This window comes from Camelus ferus, chromosome X (genome assembly GCF_009834535.1).
Source record: "Camelus ferus isolate YT-003-E chromosome X, BCGSAC_Cfer_1.0, whole genome shotgun sequence".
NCBI classification, from domain to species: domain Eukaryota; kingdom Metazoa; phylum Chordata; class Mammalia; order Artiodactyla; family Camelidae; genus Camelus; species Camelus ferus.
The window spans coordinates 55003375-55026086 of NC_045732.1; the positions used below are offsets into that span (position 1 = coordinate 55003375).

A 22712-nucleotide genomic window follows, 5' to 3' on the forward strand; every position below is an offset into this window, starting at 1 on the left:
GGGCTCCAAATTGGTTGCTTTGTGTATAAAAGGCTTGCTCATGGGTGAGCTGTATACTATAGCTAGGAATTGGCTAACATTGTAAGGGGCAGTTCCTCCAGGGTCAGCAAGGCCCCATATGTCAAAGCATCAGAATACAGAAAATAGAAGACATGGTTAATGCAGTGAGTTATATATCAATTTTAAAAAAAGAATTCTCACAGCCTTTAATAGACTACTCTACATTATGAAGTTGTAAGACAGAATATATATTATTTTCCAATTACTAGCCATGGAATCTTGTGTGTGTGTGTGTGTGTGTGCGCGCGCATGTGTGTGTGTGTGTGTTGGAGCCATTGATGAGACTTGGGTTCTAGAAAATACACTTTGGGAAACACTAGACTAGAATAATCTGTCTCTTGAAGAAAAAAATTCTTTTGCGGATTCCTTTTATTCCTCAATGGTTTTGGAGGAATCTGAGCATGTTTATAGCGTCTATTTTAGTATTGTACTAGACTTACAGATCTAGGATAGAATGTTTCAAAAACAAGACAAGGAAATTAAAAGTGTTAATGTATTGCAATGACTGTATCTATTTCTGGATAGTGAAGGAGTTCATAGTCTGATTTTCAAAATTATTTAACAATTTAATCACATGTGATTTGACTATATTATGTAATATTTAGAATTTGAATTTTCTTTCAGATTGTTTCCGTGAGTCCAACCTTCCAATACAGATGTGCTCAAGACGTCTCTGATGAGTTCATCTATTTTCGTCCAATTGACGCAGAAGTTCGGGAAGAGGCCAGAAAACAAAAACATCGGAAATCAACCAGGGCCTCTCATCGACACACCAGAGAAGGTATCCATCAGAGGGACTTGGGGATTATAAGTCAGGTGGTGATGGTGACCACTCTCCTACTAACTAAACAATTAGAGAGCATTGCCCTTATAAGACCAAAAACTTCAGGGTTTCTTCACCTAGAGAAAATGTCAGTTAAATCACCAAGGGTCCCAGAATCTCAACTCTTAGAAGTTACAGGAATTGCCAGTCCAGAGGAAAGGGGGAAAGGCGCCGCAATACTTGTTGCTGGTGTGCCTGGAGATGAGGAGCTAGATGATACAGAAATTCCAATTTTGAAATGTACTGAGCTTGTACATCTGGAGTCTTTAATAAATAAATGTTCACCATCCTCAGAACACAGTTGCCCACAAACACCAAGAAATCTGTGGCTGGAATCTCCAGAAAATGCAGAGTTCCAAGGAGGTGATGATTTGGAAGTAGCAAGAAGCATGTATCCTTTTAGAGAAAGACCCATCCTCCGGCGTTCCTGGGAAGAGCTCTTAGAGGCACCACTGAACAGTGAAGGACTCCACATACTCCAAACTACTCCTACAGAAGAGAGAGAGATTGACTACCTCCAGCTGCCACCAGAGGAGGAGAATCAAGCAACCACTTCGCTGAGGGCTCACCATCTCCAAGCTTTGCAAGGACCTTTCCCACTGCATCCTCAGCATCCGAAGCTCCAGAGGCAGCGTAGTCACAGCTTGCCACGATACAGTGATGTCAGAAGCCGAAGACTAAATGCACCTGAGTTAACATTAAACCCAGAGGAGACATGGTTCTTCTTCCCAAGTGATCATACTTTGCTTCCAGGAGGTAAGATTTTTGAACTTGCTATGACTGCTTTTATAAATTACGGATAATTTTTAGGACAAATAGAATTTCATCAGTGAATTTATTTTCAAACTCACCACCTGGCAACCTATTTCTTTCAATAAAACATTAGCTTATTCTAAGAAAATTGGATACCATCCTATAATTTGAAGCTTTATATTTGGTGCTTACAGTCTGTCTTTATGTTATATAAATTCAGTCAGACGCTGGTAATAATCATGTGAAAATATATCCTTAAAATATACAGACTGTTTACAACTTCAGAAGTTTTAAATAAATATTCTCTGAAAACAACTTCCAGCTAAGTGGGTGATCTTGAGAAAATGACATTGTATCACAGTTTTGGACCCACAGAATAGAACATTTTACCCCCAGAACACCCATCATCAAGTAACTAAATAATAGAAGCTTAGATTAGAAAATGAATGGGAGAATGGACCTGATCCTGCTGGTTAGAAAAAGGGGGAGGAGGAGAGAAAGGGGGAGGGAGATGAGACTCTCTCCATTTCCTCCTGTATGAGTGCACCCTAGTGGCTAGAAAATATTGGCAAATGAATAATTAATGTTACAACCTATACCTGCTTAAAAACAATATTAATAGAAGTATTTAGAATATATTTTATAGTGTGTTTATCATGTATTTTAAATCCTAGACTGATATTTGCTATTAACTGTAAGGTGACATTTTTGTTTTTATCATTAAAGCTATTTAAACATGTACAACAATGCCACTAGGGATATCATAAAGAATTAGGAATTTTTTATTTAACTCATGTTAGTAGCTGGCCCGTATAATTTCCTAAGAATAGTGTCATCTATTAGAAACCTTTTGTAGAAGTAGCACCATCAAGTATCAAAGGTAGCTCAAAATAAGTATCTGGAATCTAGCCCAGACTTTGGAAATCATAATATGACCATTACATATTTTATTTCTTTTTCTATGCATATTTAGGGCTCTGAGATGTTCTTCATAAGCAACTGAAATCCAAATAAAACCCAAAGCGGGCTGAGATCACTCCATCTTTGAAATGTTCATACAATTTGCTCAACCCCAATCTCACATCCAATCCCCTCCTCAAGGTTGCTGCAAATTCTTGGGTGCTTCCATTCTCATGGCTACCTCTCTCTGATTTCATGTTACCACTGAATTCTTAATCTCATTATTTTCTCATACTACAAAAGCAATAAAATTGAATACTAAATATATGTTCCTAAAAGTCCTTCAGCCACCCACCGCTGTAATTTCTCATTGGCTAACATTCTTCTGTAGTCCCCTTCCCATTACAATATACTTTGCCTCTCTCTTCCTCTCTTTCCTCTCACTTCTATATTTTCCAGTACCCCAAATTCCTCATTGTGTGGGACTATTTAGCCAGATTTTTGTTTTTCTCTGTATATCTTTACACCTCAAACAGCTTATCAAGATATCAAGAGGTTACATACTGTGGCTATTGCCATGTAATTTTAAATCATTAAAGTGATTGGACTGGGATCAAATGTGGACATATTAGTTGGTCATTCTTATTCATAGAATCTTTTTATTGAAATGAAAGTCAATCTTCAATCATTTAAAAATAACTTTTGATTTTGTGTTTTAGAAAATGCAAAGGAAAGTGACAGCATTGAAGAGGCTTGGCAGAAGACCATTTTGTCAGCTTCGGGTGAACATCCTCCTATCAATCCAAGTTTTGAGAAGTCTTCTGCAATGAGGGATAAAATTGGAATTCCTGGAGATAATACTAGACTTCCCAGGGGCAATGTTAGAGTTTCCAGGAATAATGTCATCATCCCCCAGATTAATGTTGGAGTTCCCATGGGTAATGTTGGGGTTTCCATGAATAATGCTAGGATTCCCATGGATAATACTGCAGTTACTTTGGATAATTCTAGAGTTCCCAGGGGCAGTGGTGGTGTTCCCATGGGTAACCTTGAAGTTCCTAGAGGCAATGATGGACTTCCCAGGGGCAGTGGTGTTGGAATTCCCATGGGTAGTGTTGAAACTCTCAGGAATAATGCTGGAACATCCAGACGTATTGTAGCTTCTCCACTTACTGAGCTCTCAAAGATAGGTGAACACCGGGTATAAAAACTGACACTTTACAAAGCAGTCCTGATATTTAAAGGAATACACCAAGACACTAAACATCAAAATGGCAGTATCAAATATTACAATCTAAAATAGGAAATGAAAAATCTAAATTTGAAATGTATAAATGAACATACAAATATATTTATTATGGATGTCTTTTATCAGAATTTTTGGAACTAGATTGGAGTCTACTTACTAGTTTATTCTGAATGACAACCCTTTATTAACCTGTGGAATAATCTAGTTGGAGGGGATGAGTTGTGGAGGAGTAAGACATTTACTTCATCAAGCCTAGATTTCTATTTAATAAAGAGATACAATGTCTTTGTCTATCACTAAACAAAGTAACAACTAATCTCCAAATGATATTGTACATCTCATAGTTACCAAAACGTCAGGTTTTCTTGGATATTTTGATGAGCAAATGAAAGTGATCTCATAGTTATCAAGTTTTCTGGATGAGTCCAGCTTAATGTCCAAGAAATTTATTTACTAAAAGTTAGGGAACCAGAAAATTCAGCAGAAGATTTCTGAATGCAATGCTTTTCTGAGATGTCTAGATAGGACCTATGAAGAAAGCCCACTAACAAGAGTATTTAAACATACATATTTATTTCTTGTGACACATATCTGACAAAATTGTAAATATTTACTGGAAGCCTTAAAAATACAAGGAGACAAACTGTAGAACTGTAAATAGAATACATGGTTGTGATGTAAATACTATGGTAAGACAACACTAACAGCACCACAGGATGCCTAAAATATTGCATGCTAGAACAATATTTTTCTTTAGGAAATTAATTTTGTTTATTTGTCCCAACTACTAAATTAGTTTGACATTAAAATGCAGGATAGAAGGGACAATTATTGAAATATTTTACTAAATTACTGAATAAGATGCCTTTTTCAGAAAAAAAAAAAAAGAGGACCAATTTTAATTGTTCCAGATGGTTAGTATAGTATTCAAATCACACAACCGTAGTTATCTATAAAATTGGGTTTTCAAAAACATTTATTTCACACATCTCTGAAGATAGATAAGGTAATAAGGCTCACTCCATAAACTACATGGGAATCTCATTACTTTCTGTTCATACATAACATAAATTGTGTCCAAAGTTTTAGGGCATATGCGCCAGCACTCAATTTGTATATTTAAATTTTCAAATTTCCTGAATAATGGTAGCTGTTGTTTTTACAAAACTAAGGGCAATTTAAATTATGGGTACCACCTAACCCCGTATTGTGTGCCTTACCACATAGTGCAAGGGGTGGTAGTCTGTGTTCTGAGGGAAAACTCTTGCCTGTTCACAGGTTTTATTTGGCATTTGAGGAAGGAGGTAAAGAGGCTGGCTAGCCTCCCTCTTTCACTCTCTGCCGGTTCAGTTGGGTTACTGAACCACGGCCTTGGCCTCAGAAGGAAAGGAAAAGTAGTGAGATTTCTTTCTCCTACTTCTTCCAGCCCAGAAACTGGAGTACAATTTCAGACTGGAGTAACCTGAATCTTGTATGGGGTGGCCAAACCACAGAAGTAATGGAAGCATACAAGCTGCCATACTTCAGTTACTGCCAACCCCTGACAGAAAAAAACAAACTGACAGTTCACCTTGTTTAACTGATAGTTTACTCTATATGCTCTCTTATAACACTGACTTTGTGAAACAGAACTATTGCATTTCGACCTTCAAAGGGAACCCACCTTGCAAGTGCAAAAAGAGTAAGGTGGAAAATTTTGAGATGAAGTACTAAGAACTAACATTTACCAAACAGCAAGTGAAAAGAAAGACAGCAAACACAATTATATTCAACTGTGTATAACACTGATACACAACTAAAGATGGTGACTAAAACAAAGCAAAACACCACCATACCACCATCAAGAATAAAATAAAAAATACCTGCTATGTGAGTGTTAGTCTTCTTGCTTATGACCCATATAATTTTGGATATTGTGTTTAGTGTCTTAACATTTAAATATAAAAAGTATATGTAAAATGGCCAGCTGCTTCTTCTTTGTAAAATTTTAAAAATTGAATAAAACTAAATTAGGATGGATTAAGAAAATAATCATCAATCTTGTAAAGAAAGTTACTTGTATTGGTTTTATTCTGTTAAATATTGTTCAGAAATAAGAAATGCAAAAGTTTCAGTGGCACATTGTTATCTATCTTCAAAGATTGTGCCTTGTCTTAAGGTTGTATATATCAAATAAATCATATAAAGTCATTCATTAATCATCATAATGCTACAGAAAAGAGAGTAAAAAGCATGCAATATATTGAATAAGAAAACTTCACCACAAATTTCACAAAAACTGGACTTGAAGTTTTCAGGGAAAAAAAGGTAAAATTGCAAATCTAAATGCATAGTGTTGAAGAAGGAAAATGATAAGCCATTTCTAACCCTCTTGTACTTGCCAAATGAGAGACAGATTAAATTTACATATATAATTCTATATTTTAATATATCTCCTGTAAAATAAGAACAAAATTACTTGTTAAAATCGATGACGGCATAAAATGAGAGAAAGAACTCTAAAATTTTCCTGCATATTATAGTGTACAAGAAAGAACAGTTGATTAAAAAATATAATATATAGTTTAACAATCTTAATTAGCCATATAATTTCCTCTCAAGGTTCTAGAAAAGTGTGAAGTGTGCTCATCTCAGTGTGAGTAGGAGATTAATTTTTCTAACTTTACAGATTTTTTTTACATCCAATCCCCTAATTAGAGAATTATATCAAATTGATTTTCATTCTTAAACTGCATAATGTGCATTCAGACAAGTTTAAATGATTTTTAATTCACAAATGTTACTTAGCAATTCTGATTTGAAAAATCCCAAAGTTTCATTTATCTCTGCTTAAATCTTTAAAAATTAACCAAATGAAAAGATATTTTAAACAGTTAATAGGATGGAGCAAAGAGAAAATTATCACAAAAACACCCCTCTAAGAATGAACGAATGTATGGTATTCAAATCACATAACTGTCACTTTCATTTCAATTAACATGGTGTTAGAAAAATATTTTCAAAGCACTTAATTGAATTCAAAATATCTTTGAAGGATTCTGAGTACAGAAACCATTCAATCATAATCGGTACCTTAGACCAAAGGGACTTCAACAGTTTCTAAAATGTCTCTTTTTTATAAATCTTTGGAATGATCCATTATTAAAAGTTTTAATATCCTTAATTTACTCTTTACTGGATAGTAACAATAAATTTAAAAATCATATAAAGTAAAACTGTTCATTTTTATATTGATTTGACCTTTTTTCATTATTTAAAATTGAAGTTTACCAAAGGTGAGACATAGTATATAAGAAAATTACTGCTGTCCAACTAACAAAGCACTGTGATCACTTTGGGTGAAAAAATGAGCTGACTGAGAAATAAAATAACTTTTGTATTAAGAACAATCTAAGAAAACTGAATTTCGACTAACAATTAAAAATCATCTTGAATTCTAAATTGAAGCCAAATTGTGTCCACAATTAAAAAGTAAAATGAAAACTTGAGGTTTTGTATATGTAGTGAAACTTTATTTCAGAAAACCACAGTATCAAGAGCCATTATAATATTAAAACATGCAACTATAGAAAAAAAATTAACCAAAAGAAATCCATGCAAGGGAATTATTTTTGATGATTAATATAATAGTAAATGAATGTACAATGGTATCTCTAGTTAAGAATGAAGCATATATAGACAGTATGCATTATTTTTTCTAAACTCCATTAACTAGTAAGACAACTTCATTAATTGCATGTGATATTTCTATCTAGTGATTATATTTTAAGTGTCTTAAAAGTGAAAACTCAAAATATAGCAAAGTGCTTTTAATAGGTCATCAGGTGTAAAGTACATGTGCCTTTTACATATTTCAAGAGTAGAGATCCTCACTGAAGTGAGTGACAATCTAGTAGAAAGTGAGAGAAAGAAAGAAGAGAAAAACAAAAAATTAGAATAAAACTGTAGCTTTTTAAGTAATTGATGTTTTCTTAAAATATTATTTTAAAGGTAATTTTTTTCTCTTTTGAAAGTTATTTTTGTATTAACATGGACAAATAAACCTTAAAATAATTCAACTTTATCATTTATATCTTTAAATTTTATACTACCTCCTAGTCCCCTAATTCTCACTCCTTATACCTGTTCCTCATTCCAAACCTTATTCAAGTCCATTCTTCACCTTATCCCATCCCCCCTTTACCCCATCCTTGACCTCTTCTCCATACCCATAATACCTTAATCCCACTTCATCCCTCCCTTGCCCTTACTGGATCCTACCTCATTCTGGATATCTTATCCTCTTATCCTCATCCCAATCCCCACTTTTTTTCTTCCCATCCCATTCTAAATTCACATCCTATCCCTGATCTCCACCCCATTATGCACAGCACCCCATTCACTATCATCATCCTTTCCCTCAGCCTATTCCTGAGCCCCAATCCAATCCTAACTCCACCTTTTGATCTCACCCATCCCAAGCTTCACCCCCATCTTGGACCTCTCAGCTTCATCCTAACACTAATCTTAAACTCTCCTTCAATCTTGAACGTCAGAGAAAAGGATAGAATAAAGACTAGTGTAAGGACCATGAATGAATTAAAGATGTTTATTTCATGCCTTTACTGATTTATTAAAATAAAACCCCAAAGTTGGATTTTTTTTCCAGATTATGTCAAGATATCCCAAATTATGATATCAAAGCAGCTAAGTCAAGGTGCAAAGGTCTGAACACCATGTACCCCCTAAAGTCATCCTTAATAGGGAAAATAGACTAACTTATGCAAGGCTTTCAAAGATTATAAAAACATATAAACGTCATTTCAAACCCTTTTCTGTTTTGTTTTTAAATTTTAATTTTTAAATGACTTCCAAAAGATTTGAATGGTTTTTTCTTCTTTCGTATTATTATAAGATACCTGCCACCTAAAGAAATACTCACTTTAGGCTCTTCAAGTAAATGAAAAGATATACATCACCAATTTCTTAATATTAATTGTAAAATAAGTTGATGAAAAAAGATAAAATATGCACTTTGTGAATTTACCTAGAGTGTATTTTTGCTATTGAAAAGTAATATTTTGAAAGTTTATTTTTAAAATGGACACACCTCTAATGAATTTCATTATCTTATACAACTAGTATCCATTTAGAAACCAATTTCTCTATTCTTATACATAAATTATAATAAAAAGATCATCTTCAAAATAAAATTCACTTTAAAAATGCAGAGACATTCAAAACTAGTTAGTATATAATACTAAACAGTGTTAGAACTATCAACAATTAATATTACCAATTTGTTCCCCAGAGCCCAAGAATCTTGAAGATATTAACTAATTTTCATAATTCCTACAGAAGTACATCTAGTCATTTGAAAATAAATACACATAAATTTGGTAATTTTAAAGTTGCAGAATTATAATGACCAAAGTTTATTCCTTAAAACTATCATTTCAGTACTGTGTAATAAGAGTTAATGCTAATACATGTGCAGTACTTGAAGAAATTCAACAGTCTATGAAGAAGAAAAATTAATTTTAAGAAAAAGTATTATTGATTTTAAAATACCCTTTATTGTCAAAATTTGGTAATAACACCTCCACACATTACACCTTCTCAAAACTTTAACCCATCAAGCTCTCAAACCAAGTGTTTCAGTTTGTTGTGACTATGTCCAGTACATTCAAGTAGGTAACTTCATATTTCTCTTTTGCTATATTTATCACCAGTGATTAGAGAACAACTCTGTCTTAACTTGGGGGGAAAAACAGCTCCAACAAAATCAGTGAGAGCTGGTGCAATGCTAATGATTTTAGCATTCATTATGAATTAAAATTTTCCACCTTTTGAAAATGAAGCACTTGACTTGGTTTTATTTTCAAAGAAAGGGAAGACAGTAAAGTACACTGGTATCATGAAATATTTTCCATTTTACACTAATGCTGTATCACATTTTTCAAAATGTATATTGTCATTAACTGCTGACCATTGTTGAATTCTATCTCATTTATTAAGTATTTATTGTGATATGTTCAAATAGTGTACCATTAAAGGTGATATTTTAACATATATGTGACATGTGTATCTTGGCCTGTATTGTATCTTTAAAAAAGTGTGGTGTAGGTTGATATGATGCATTTATTTATTCAGGGGTTGAATTATCACAGCACTAGACTTTAGAACTGCTGGTGCTCCATATTTGAGATTATCCTAAGCTTGCAAAGCTCTCAACAAATATTTTAATATCTTACTAATTTAAGATTCTAATAAAGAATATTACAGAGGGGCTATGATCATTAAAAAACTAAACCACCAAATTAATCTTATTTCTGGAGCAAAATGCATCAGACATTCAGTAGGACTTTTTTCAAAAACAGACAAAACCAAAATTATTTTTGTACTTGCTGATTCAGCTGCTGTTTCTAGTCCATGGTCTTTTGTCCATGAGTAGTGCCAATGTAGACATTTTCATTTTTGGATCTTTCTCTGTGAGTGTATATGTGTAGGTTTGCGTGTGCACACAAGTGTGACAGAGAAACGAGGACATTTTGGGGAAAATGTGTAAATCATTATTTGCATTTAGGTTTAATCATTGGCAGTTTTGACACCACAATGCACATTTTCTTAACCACTCTAAAATTATTATTTTATATTTTTCTAGAAAATAATTATCCCAAAATTGACTATTCAACCTCTAATACCACTTCATCTACATCCATAATATAAATTTGTGGTTCTTAATCTTTGACCTGATTAAGTTGGCAAGCCAGGGAATAGATATTTCAAATGTTGACTTTGGTGTCCTAATGAATTCTGAATAAAAGTAGAAGGTACAGCTAACCTCCAGACTTATATATTGAAAATTGCGATGGGTTCTATGTGTTTCACGTGTTTCGTTTATACACAAAATCTCATGAAAAGTTCAATTTTTCTTTTTCCAGAAAGTGAACTCCTCACTCAAATACAAACTTGATTAGAAACCTTTTAAATTAGAACACTAAAAATGTTTGATGCTACAGAAATAGAAATTAATTACTTCCCTCTTGTATCTTTAAAACTAAATTTCAACTCCTGAATAATATTGCTTCTCCTAAATTTTTCAATTTTGTGTTTGTACCATGTTGAGACTTATACTCTAGTAACATTATGTAAACTTGGTGTTGTTTCTCTTCAAGTGAATTGTGATACTAATTGTAATTGATGCCATTTTTCCTATCATATTTCTGCCAGATTACCTTATTAATATTTGTGTCTAGTAAAACTTGATGGTAAAAGTCACTGTTATCCTCATTAGGCATATATTTTCCGATACATTACATTGATGTGTAAGGTGCACTGCAAAAATGTTAAATTTTTGTTTCTAACACGTCAATTTGCAAAAAATATACATATTTGGCACAATAGTGAAAGGAACCTATTTCTTTCTGAATCCAAATTTGTCTTCTGCTTTACAAACTTCATTTGTAAATTAAGATTTCAATAAATGGTGTCATCTGCATTCAAATGTTGTCTTCTTTTAAATTTTCTTTTAGAAACACTTTGCTTAGTGTTGCAAACATCCCTAATTCAAGTATGTTTAAGGCAAGCAAATAATGAGTGTTAACTCTTTGAGTGCTTGAAAGCATAAGCCATAACCCCACCTTCCCAACAGCCCAGTCATTTAAAACATGGTCAAGCAAGTTTTATGATACTACTTTAAATCTTGAGGACTTGACTGTTCAACCTAGTTGTATGTGAACAAAGCCTTATAACCTCATGAATTCTGAGAAACATAAACTTCCATCACATCCCAGGATTCTGTCATGCATGGGTCTCCAGCTATAACTTTGCTAAAGGTCTCTCTTCCCATTTCACCAAACTTGAAATAATCCTATTGGTGCTTTCTGCGTGTAAATGGGCTGCCTTCCTCTTTGGGGCAACTCCAAGCACTTCAGAGTCCCACTGTGTTTAACAAAACTCTAGAAGAGCACTATTTATCCCTTTCCAGTAAACGGGTGTTGAGCAAATATTGATATGTTTAATGAATATATTTATAAGTTAAACTATATGTGTATATACTAATATGTATTAAAGTTTATTCCAACCATATTGTGTTCATGAGACAGAAAATGATGAATAAGAGCAAACCAAAATAGCTATTGTTCTTACCTAAGTTCCAATTCTAATCCAAGAGTTTGAGTTATCTTTATGATTTAAAAAGTTAAACATTTTGTATGGGATAAAATTATTCCAACCAATGAATGAATGAACAACAGTATCTTGATGGCAATGTTTCATTGAGAAGGAGAAAATTAATGAAGAGAACTTATGAAAAGAGAGCTATGGCATTTATTCGTTTTATTCAACATACAATTGAGCACCAAACATGAGGCAGGTACTGTACCAGGCACTAGGGAATATAATGATGAGAAAAAGAAACCCATTCATAGATTCCTAGAGCTTACAATATAGTTGAATAAACAGTGTAAATGATTAAGATGGTCATGAAAGGCCATTTTGATAGTAACTGGTAATCACTTTGCTCCATTTCTTATAAGAAATAACATTACAACTAAGTATGAATAAACTATGCAGACAGACAAAAAGGTCTGCTTAGGTTCTTGTTGTGTAATCATAATGTAAAATAGCTTTGGACAAATATTGAGTAGTCTCTATTACTACAAGAATTTTGGAAGAATATTCTCCCTCTAAAATATAGCAAAATCCTAAGGTATGGCATCTAATAACAACACAACTCCAGCAAAGAACTAAAGTCACATTTGTTGCTTCTCTCTAACTTGTTGATAAGACAGTTTTCTTGATTGCAGTTGACTCTCGGATTTGATGTGCATCAAAATCTCCAGGAGAACTAGCTAAAAGACAAATTTAATTTGGGGGGTGGACAGCAATAGCTCAGTGGGGGAGCACATGCTTAACAGGCAGGAGGTCCTGGGTTCAATCCCCAATACTTCCATTAAAAAATAAATAAAAAGATTTTTTAAAAGACAAATTCTGAGGCCAGATCTTGATACTAAATGAGAATCTCTAGGGATGGGGTACAAGAATCTATATATTTTTGTTTATTTTGAAACAATCACATACTTAGAAAAAATAGTATAAGTATAGTAAAGAACATTTTTATTTCTGGACCATTTAAGAGTAAGTTGCAAACATGATGCACCACCACTTCTGACTAATTTAGTGTTTCCTATAATCAAGGACATTCACCTATAATCACAATACAACCATCAAAATCAGGGAATTACTGGGGCCTATTCAAGTTTCTCCAAATGTCCCAATAATGTCCTTTATGACAGAGGATCAAGTTTACAATCACATGTTGCATTTAGATGCCAGAATACTTTAGTCTTCTTCAACCTGGATTAGTTACTTAGTCTTTTCTTTAGTTTCAAGACTTTGACTCTTTTGAAGATTATAAGAGTTTTTTTTTTAATGTCTTTAAATGTGAGTTCATTTTTCCTCATAATTAGATTCAGGCCATGCATCTTCAGCAGGTATATCACAAGATGTTGTATACATCTCATTGCATCCTATCAGATGACACACAAATTTGATTTGCCTCATTTAAGTATTGTTCCTCATCAAACTTTTTTCCAGTTACATATTTACATCTGTAAGGATAGTTTCTGATTTTAATAAATGATTTATAATCCATTATTATCATTATTTACTGTTATGACAAAATATCCTTCATTTAGTCAGTGAGATCTCCTTAAGAGTTGATTTCTTATCTTTTCAGCATTTCTCCATCATTCTTTTGTACTTCCTAGATCTCTGGTTTAAGATGTTCCAGGATCCTTTAGAATTTTTTTCTGCCCCAAGCCTAGAATCAGCCATTTCTCCAAGGAACTCTTATTCTTTTTGGAGATCAGTATTTAGAGGCCAAGATCTAGGTGTTAAGTGAGCTCATTAATATAAGGGTGTGGCTGCTTTTAGTATAGCAAGCTAAGGAATAGATATTAGATAGATAGGTAGATACATACATACATACATATGCAAACATTTATTTCTATACCTATCAACACATATTGAAAACCATGAATTCTTATTAATACCTCCAATTCCAATTCAAAACCATTAGAATGAACAGTTTTCATTCTAATTTTCCCCCTTTCCACATTTGTAATGTCCTTCTCTGACAGTGAGAAACCTGGCTTAAATTATACTTAATATACTTATTTACTTGATTAAGTAACCAATATCCCATTTATACATCCACATCCTTCACCCTTGCAGATACTGTCTTCTTCCTGTTCCCACTCTGAGTACCCATTCTGAGCCAAACATAACCCTCCTTCACCCATATGGATGACTTCCTCATCCTACTCGAGCTCTGACTTCCTGTGCCAGGCCTCTCTTCTGTAGAGATGCTTTCATCTCTTTGCTGAGGGTCTTAATGAATACCTGTATCAGGCTGTTTCCCATGTGGATACCTTCTTCATCCTACTTGGGCTGACACATCTCACCAAACTGCCCTTCAGCAAGGATGCTCTTCTTACTCAGCTTGGTCTTACTCCTTTGCCAGGCAATTTTAATGTAGGGATGCCTTCTTTACCCTGATTTGGTTGTGACACTCCACAGCAGGCTACTCCTCTGAGAGGATGTGCTCTTCGCTGTGCTTAGGTTCTAACTCCCCACACTGGGCCACTATTCCTCCTATGGACATCCTCCTCTTTATGCTTGGCCCACAACACCTTGCTGTGGATCATTAGCCCCCTATCATTGACATCATGGATGTCTAGCTTACTTTGTTTTCCCCACTCAATGGCTTTAGGACTGAATTGCTCAGGAATAAATGGAAAGGAAGGGGCAGGAAAGAAAGATGTATTTGTCTGGGTCCTCTGAGAATTAGATGCCAAGATATGGATAAACATACAATGATTTTATTAGAGGACACACTTGTAAGAGAAAATAGGAAGAGAACTGGGAAAGACTGGGAGAACCATCAGGCCTCAAGTTAAAAAGAAAGGGAAAGAAAGTTGGGTGGATGCATTCTAGACCACCTTGCAGTCTAAGGAAGTTTAATCAAGACCGTTGTGAAGTCCACAAGCCCAAATCATCTGTCAGAGGGATCCTATGTGTCTTAAGAATGTGCCTGCCTTAATTTCCCTGCTACGTTCAGTCACATGTCAAGAGTAGTCTATGGGAGGCATGGTCTCAGTCCAAATGTAACAGTGGATTTTAGAGTGCTGCAGCTGGGGCCCTTGGTCAACTATACTTTCTGTAGTTGGAGATCTGAAAGGGGAATGTTTCAAGGCCTCCACAGAAGGAGAGTGAGGGATGGAAGAAAAGAGAGGGGAAGTGTACCCAACAGAGCATCTGGAGGTCATTGTGCTTTTTGTTGAATATTATGAAAAATAGCAGAGGGAAAAAATTAAGCATCACAAAATTCTCTTAACTTCCCTTGTGTGTTGAAAGAAGACTTCCATTATTCTAATTTAGCGTGGAAAATCGAATTTAAATTCATAGAAAATCAATGTTCAGCAGAAACAGATACTGAATACAGAACAACATAATGTAGTATAAAATGTACTGAATAAAGATCCAGGAGGCATATTTTTGAGCCAATTCTGTCACCCCAAAAGCTGTATGGCCTTAATAAAGTCACTCTGCTACTCAGTTTACCCACCCCCAAGCACTTCCACAGTCCAGAGTTTCACATTAAGACACTTCAAGGGGGAGGGTATATCTCAAGTGGCAGAGTGCATGCTTAGCATACACAAGGTCCTGGGTTCAATCCCCAGTACCTCCTATAAAAAAATAAACAAATAAGTAAACCTAATTACCTCCTCCCCACAAAAATTAAATTTAAAAAAAGACACGCCAGAAAGAATTGCTTAGAGCTTATTTCCTCAAAAAAGCAATATAAGCATTTTAAGAATTTAGGACTTCAATCTAACATATTCTACTCTTTGCCTGTCTAACACAAAACACCCTAATTTTTAGAGATGCACATCCAGAGAGATCTGTAATGTTTTTTGAATACATTCCCAAAAGAACTAATCATTTTTCTAATGAAGAACAAACCAAATTCACATCTAACTATTGCACCCAAATGTCAACAGTGAGACTACTTCTAACACTGCTTGCCATACTCATATAGTCCATGATCTTCAGGTGATACAATTTATTGTACTCATTTATACTCCAGTTTTACCAGGATTTTATCCAGTTGTTGTTTATCCCAATTCTACATTCTAAATAGTAAATAAAACCACCACCAATACACAGTGCATATATGACAGTAAAGTAAATCCTTAACCACCTAGCCAAGTGGTTAGCCATCTAACCCAAATTAGTTTAAACCCCGACTTCAGACAATGCTTCATTCCAGGACTGGTGAACTATAAGATGTACAGTTCAAAGTTCTACCTACTATAAGAATATCCCTCCTTCATTACCATTCAAGACCACTTCTTGAAAGGCTGTAACACTGCAACACTCCATTTCCAGCAGGTGCCAGCATATCAGAAAGAGCCATCTGTAAACCAAGAAAGAGTCTTTTCATTGTGAGTCAATTGGTTATAAGGAAGTCCTTATTAAGCTATAGATGTTATATGAAAAAGAAGGCATAACAACACAATAGGCTTATACTCACTGGAATTAATGTAAATCTAGTACCTTACACAACTGATAAAGGACTGTTATCAAAAATATACAAAGAACTCTTGACATGCAACAATAGGACAATGAACAACCTGATTTAAAAATGAGCCAAAGACCTGAACAGATGCTTCACCAAAGAAAATATACAGGGGCAATGAGGCATATGAAAAGACACTCAGCATCAAGTGTCATTAAGGGAACTTCAAATTAAAACAACAATGGAATATCACTGCACACCTATTAGAAGAGCCAAAATTTAAAACATTGATAACACCAAATGCTGGCAAGGATATGAAGCAACAGGAACTCTCATTCATCAAAGGTAGGAATACAAAATGGTACAGCCATTTTGGAAGACAGTTTGCCATTGTACAACAAAACTAACCACTTATCCTTCAATCAATCACAGTCCTTGGTATTTATCCAAAGGAATTAAAAACTTAATGTCCATGCAAAAAACCTGCATGCAGATGTTTATAGCAGCTTTATTCATAATTGACAAATCTTGGAAGTAACTAGGATGTCCCTCAGTAGGTGAATGGATAAAGAGTGGTACCTGGAGTGGTAATGGAATATTGTTTGGCACTCAAAAAAACGAGTTGTCAGGCTTAAAAAAAAAAAAAAGGATAAACCTTAAATTACTAAGTGAAAGAAGCCAATCTGAAAAAGCTTCATACTGTATGATTCCAACTTATATGGCATTCTGGAAAAAGCAAACCAATGGAGACAGTAAAAAGATCAGTGCTTGCCAGGGTTTTTTGTTTTTTTTTTTTTTTAAGAGGGGGTTGGGGAGGATAAATAGATCAAGCACAGAGGATTTTTAGGGCAGTGGAACTATTCTCTGATACTATAGTGGCAGCTATATGTTACCATACATTCATCTAAATTTATACAATGTACAACACTAAGAGTTAACTGTGTGTATACTATGGACTTTGGGTGACAATCACATGTCAATATAGGTTCATTGATTGTAATAAATGTATCATTCTGGTGAAGAATGCTGACCATCAGGGAGATTTGTTGGGGCATAAAGAGTATGTGGGAATTCTCAGCACTTCTCACTTGATTTGACAGTGAACCTAAAACTGCTTTTAAAAGTAAAGTCTATTTTTGAAATCTCATTTAGTATCTCAACTTTGCCCTTTCTCTCTCTGAGATAGCGTTATGTTTCTACTGACATATTACTATCCCTCATCTTGGTGAGCAATAAACTCAGCTTTGTTTTATCAACTGGTTGTTTTGTCAATATTTTGAGGAGTTAGCATTGCTACAGCTTTAGAGGTCTCACTGAGATCCACTCAAGATCTCTTCACCAAAGTGGCCCAAAACCCTCAACTTGTAAACAACGTGCTTCTCCAAAGCCCATTGCACCTCTTGCTTGGAGGCTCTATGACCTTAAGAAAAGGATTAGATAGCGTGACCAAGTGGGATTTATACTTAGGATGTAAGGATGGTGGTTCAAAATATGCAAATCAATCAATATGATTTGTGTTGTGCTCTCTTAGTAATGCTGAAAGCATTAGTCATATGTGGTTGTATTTGCAATCTTAGCTGATCTTATTGCTTTGCTGGAGGGTATATGGAAACCTTTAGATTCAGGTGATCTTCAATATACTAGCCCAATGACTCTTTTCAAGTTTATGTCTGAGCTCACAATATAATTAACTAATCAAAATATCTCTTTGGTGTAATACATTTTCAGTGATGGACCAAACAAGGTTGTAGAACATTTCTCTCTTCCATAAATTGCACATATTTCATGACAAACCTACAGCCAGTATAGTATTCAATGGTAAAAAACCCAAAAACTTCCCACTAAAATTTGGGACAAGACAAGGCTGCCCACTATCACCACTCCTATTCAACATAGTCTTGGAAGTCCTAGCAACAGCAGTCAGGCAAGAGAGAGAAATAAAAGGGATCCAAATTGGAAAAGAAGAGGTAAAAGTGTCACTATATGCAGATGACATGATACTATATATAGAAAACCCTAAAAGGTCCACAAAAACTACTAGAACTAATCGAAGAATTCAGCAAGGTAGCAGGTTACAAGCTTAATGTTCAAAAATCAGTTGCATTTCTTTACACTAATGATGAATCAACAGAAAAAGAAAGTAAAGAAACAATCCCCTTTAAATAGCACTCAAAGTAATAAAATACCTAGCAGTAAATCTAACCAAGGAGGTGAAAGAATTATACACAGAAAACTATAAAACAATGATGAAAGAAATTAAAGAAGGCTTTAAAAAATGGAAAGATATCCCATGCTCCTGGATTGGAAGAATCAATATTGTTAAAGTGATCATACTGCCCAAGGCAATCTACAGATTTAATGCAATCCCTATCAAATTACCCAGGACATATTTCACAGAACTAGAACAAATCATAATAAAATTTATATGGAACCACAGAAGACCTAGAATTGCCAAAGCATTACTGAGGAGAAAGAAAGAGGCTGGAGGAATAACTCTCCCAGACTTCAGACAATACTACAGAACTACAGTCATCAAGACAGCACGGTATTGGTATAAAAACAAACATATGGATCAATGGAACAGAATAGAGAGCCCAGAAATGAACCCACAAACTTTTGGTCAAGTCATCTTCAACAAAGGAGGCAAGAAAACACAGTGGAATAAGGACAGTCTCTTCAGCAAATGGTATTGGGAAAACTGGACAGCAGCATGTAAATCAATGAAGCTAGAACACTCTCTTACATCATACACAAAAATAAACTCAAAATGGATCAAAGACTTAAACATAAGACAAGATACAATAAACCTCCTAGAGGAAAACATAGGCAAAACATTATCTCACATCCATCTCAGAAATGTTCTCCTAGGGCAGTCTACACAAGCAATAGAAATAAAAGCAAGAATAAACAAATGGGAACTAATGAAACTTACAAGCTTCTGCACAGCAAAGGAAACCATAAGTAAAACAAAAAGACAACCTACGGAACGGGAGAAAATTTTTGCAAATGATGAAACTGACAAAGGCTTGTTCTCCAGAATATATAAGCAGCTCATATGACTTAACAAGAAAAAATAATCCCAATCCAAAAATGGGCAGAAGACCTAAACAAGCAATTCTCCAAGGAAGAAATACAAATGACCAATAGGCACATGAAAAAATGCTCAATATCACTAATTATCAGAAAAATGCAATTCAAAAATATAATGAGGTATCACCTCACATCAATCAGAATGGCCATCATTCAAAAGTCCACAAATGACAAATGCTGGAGAGGCTGTGGAGAAAAGGGAACCCTCCTACACTGCTGGTGGGAATGCAGTTTGGTGCAGCCACTGTGGAAAACAGTATGGAGGTTCCTCAAAAGACTAGGAATAGACTTACCATATGACCCAGGAATCTCGCTCCTGGGCATATATCCAGAAGGAAGCCTATTTCAGAAAGACACCTGCACCCCAATGTTCATAACAGCACTATTTACAATAGCCAAGACATGGAAACAGCCTAAATGTCCATCGACAGATGACTGGATAAAGAAGAGGTGGTATATTTATACAATGGAATACTATTCAGCCATAAAAACGACAACTTAACACCATTTGCAGCAACATGGGTGTCCCTGGAGAATGTCATTCTAAGTGAAGTAAGCCAGAAAGAGAAAGAAAAATACTATATGAGATCACTCATATGTTGAATCTAAAACAAAAAAAAATGAACATAAATACAAAACAGAAAGAGACTCACAGACATAGAATACAAACTTGTGGTTGCCAAGGGGGTGGTGAGTGGGAAGAGACAGACTGGGATTTCAAAATTTGTAGATACTGACTTGCATATGCAGAATAGATAAACAAGATTATACTGTATAGCACAAGGAAATATATACAAGATCTTGTGGTAGCTCACAGTGAAGAAAAAAAGTGATGATGAATATATGTATGCTCATGTATAATTGAAAAATTGTGCTCTACACTGGAATTTGACACAACATTGTAAAATGACTATAATTCAATAAAAAAATGTAAAAAGAATTGCACATATGTCATGAAATACTTCTTGTTCTGCATATCATGTTTCACTCCACTGTAAAGAAATTATGTTAGCACATATTCTTTTTTCACCAGTTTTATTAATATACAACTTATTGCCATAACATTCACCCTTATAAAATGGTTTTAGTACACTCACAGAGTTGTGCAACCATTGCCACAATCTAATTTTAGAATAGTTCATAACCCCCTAAAGAAATCCCATATCCATTAGCAGTCACTTTTCATTTTCCCTCAACTTTTCAGCCTTAGGCAAATACTAATCTACTTTCTGTCTCTATAGATTTGCCTATTTTGGACATTTCATACAAACGGACTCACATAATATGTGGACTTCTGTGACTTGCTTCCGTGTTATTTTGAGAAGATACCATTTTATTTAGGCGACAAATATTTATTGAATGACTATATATGAAAACAATGACAATAAACATTTTATGTACATGATTATTTCCCTTTGAAGACCTCATTATAAACAGGTGTATGGAGAGAGGAAAGATAATTGTGACCAATTATTTTGGCATTTGGATGTGTGTTTAAAGGAAAAAAAAAGTGTATGAATAATCCTGAGATGAGCAGTTAGGGGAAATACGACTACAATTCATCCCTGTACTTTTAAAACTGCATTTATTCCTAACGCATTTTAAAATGAATGGTATGCAGTTCCTCTGATGTGACAAGGATAGATGGATATTAGCCAAACATTATACAAGTGAATATTAGACTTCACAAAAATTCACTTCTTTTTTTTCCAGTTTGTAACTGTCATAAAGTTTTAAAGGTTAATCCATTTTGTAGTCTATTTAAGTACTTTATTCCCTTTTATTGCTAAATAATACTCTTAAATATATATTTCACATTTTGTCTATTCATTCATCAGTTAGTGGACATTTGGTTTATTTCCACTTTTTTGCTATTATGAATAGCACTGGCGTGAACATTTGTGCACAAGTTTTTGTATGCACATACTTTTCATTTCTCTTGGTTAGATACCTAACAGTGGAATTTCTGGGTCATATATTACTTCTAGATTTAACAATTTAAGGAACTGCTAAACTGTTTTCCAAAGTGACTGTACCATTTTACACTCCCATAAGCAATGTAGTAGGATTCCAATTTCTCCACATCCACACCAACAATTATTATTTTTAGCTATAATCAAAAAGTGGTTGTGAAATGATATTGCGTTGCAATTTGGATTTGCATTTCCCTGTTGACTGTTGAATATCTTTTCATGGGAGAACATTTTTTGCAAACAATATATCTGAAAAGGTACTTGTATTTAGAATATGTATAGAACTCTTACAACTCAACAGACAACTCAGTTAAAAATGAGCAAAGAACCTAAATTGACACTTCTACAAAAGAGGTATACAAATGGCCGACAATTACATGAAAAAGCATTAATAAAATCAATCCATTGTTTTCACAATTCTCATAATAGAAAACATCCTAGGGATTTGGAGTGAATACATCATTGGTCCAATAAAATCTAATTTTTAGATATTTAACATTGTAGTTTCTGGTACCCTTTTTTTCTTCTCTTTTTTTAAAGCAACTTGTGCAAAATTATCCCATTTACAGATTCATTTGTCCAAATGCATAATGATCAATAATCTATACTTGCCCAAAAAGTATACTGCCTTGTCTTATCTCTGTTTATAGGAAAACAGTTATTTATACTGTTTCCTCTAATTCTTCACCAATTCTTCACCTTTTATATCTTTATTTTTTATTAAATATGTAATACATAAATCCACTCTAATCAGGAAAAAATCAACTGATACAGAAATAGAGAAAAACATGAAAGTTACCTTCACTATCCATATTTATATTTTTATGTCTTGTGGTATTTAGATTATTCATTGTAGTACGTAGACTATCCTAACAACTCTTTTACGCATTATTGACACACTCTTCCACAAATGATTCATTTCTGTTAATCGAAGATCTAAGGCAACCTAATAGTAACAATAAAATGCAAATTTAACAAATTGAAAAAATAAAATGCAAATGCTGGAAAATATACTAAGCAAGAGAAACTGAACCATTAACTAGAAATTAAATGAGATAAAATGTCCTTGATGTTCACACACAACCTTTGAGTATGCAATTATGATCAAGAATATAATGAGATTTCTGTAAAAATATTAATCTTAGATTTCAAATTTGTGAAGATGTGAATGAAATTAGTTTCTCATATTTTTACTTTGAAACTTTTAAATAGCCTTAAGAGATAAGTAGGAAAAAAGATTACTCTGTGCTCTCCCTGAGCAATCTCACCCATGATCACCTATATACAAGATTCCAAAAT

At 34.2% G+C, this 22712-nt stretch overlaps 1 protein-coding gene across 1 annotated transcript in view; it reads left to right on the forward strand.

The window, feature by feature from the left end:
• LOC106730771 (connector enhancer of kinase suppressor of ras 2) overlaps positions 1-11271 on the forward strand; it is a 47041-nt gene extending 35770 nt beyond the window's left edge. Inside the window, exons 6-8 of the mRNA XM_032474532.1 lie at positions 685-841; positions 1178-1639; positions 3256-11271. Of these exons, the coding sequence (XP_032330423.1) occupies positions 685-841; positions 1178-1639; positions 3256-3743 (1107 nt within the window). The 3' untranslated portion in view covers positions 3744-11271. The remainder of the gene's footprint in view (positions 1-684; positions 842-1177; positions 1640-3255) is intronic.
• Positions 11272-22712: the final 11441 nt, after the last annotated feature.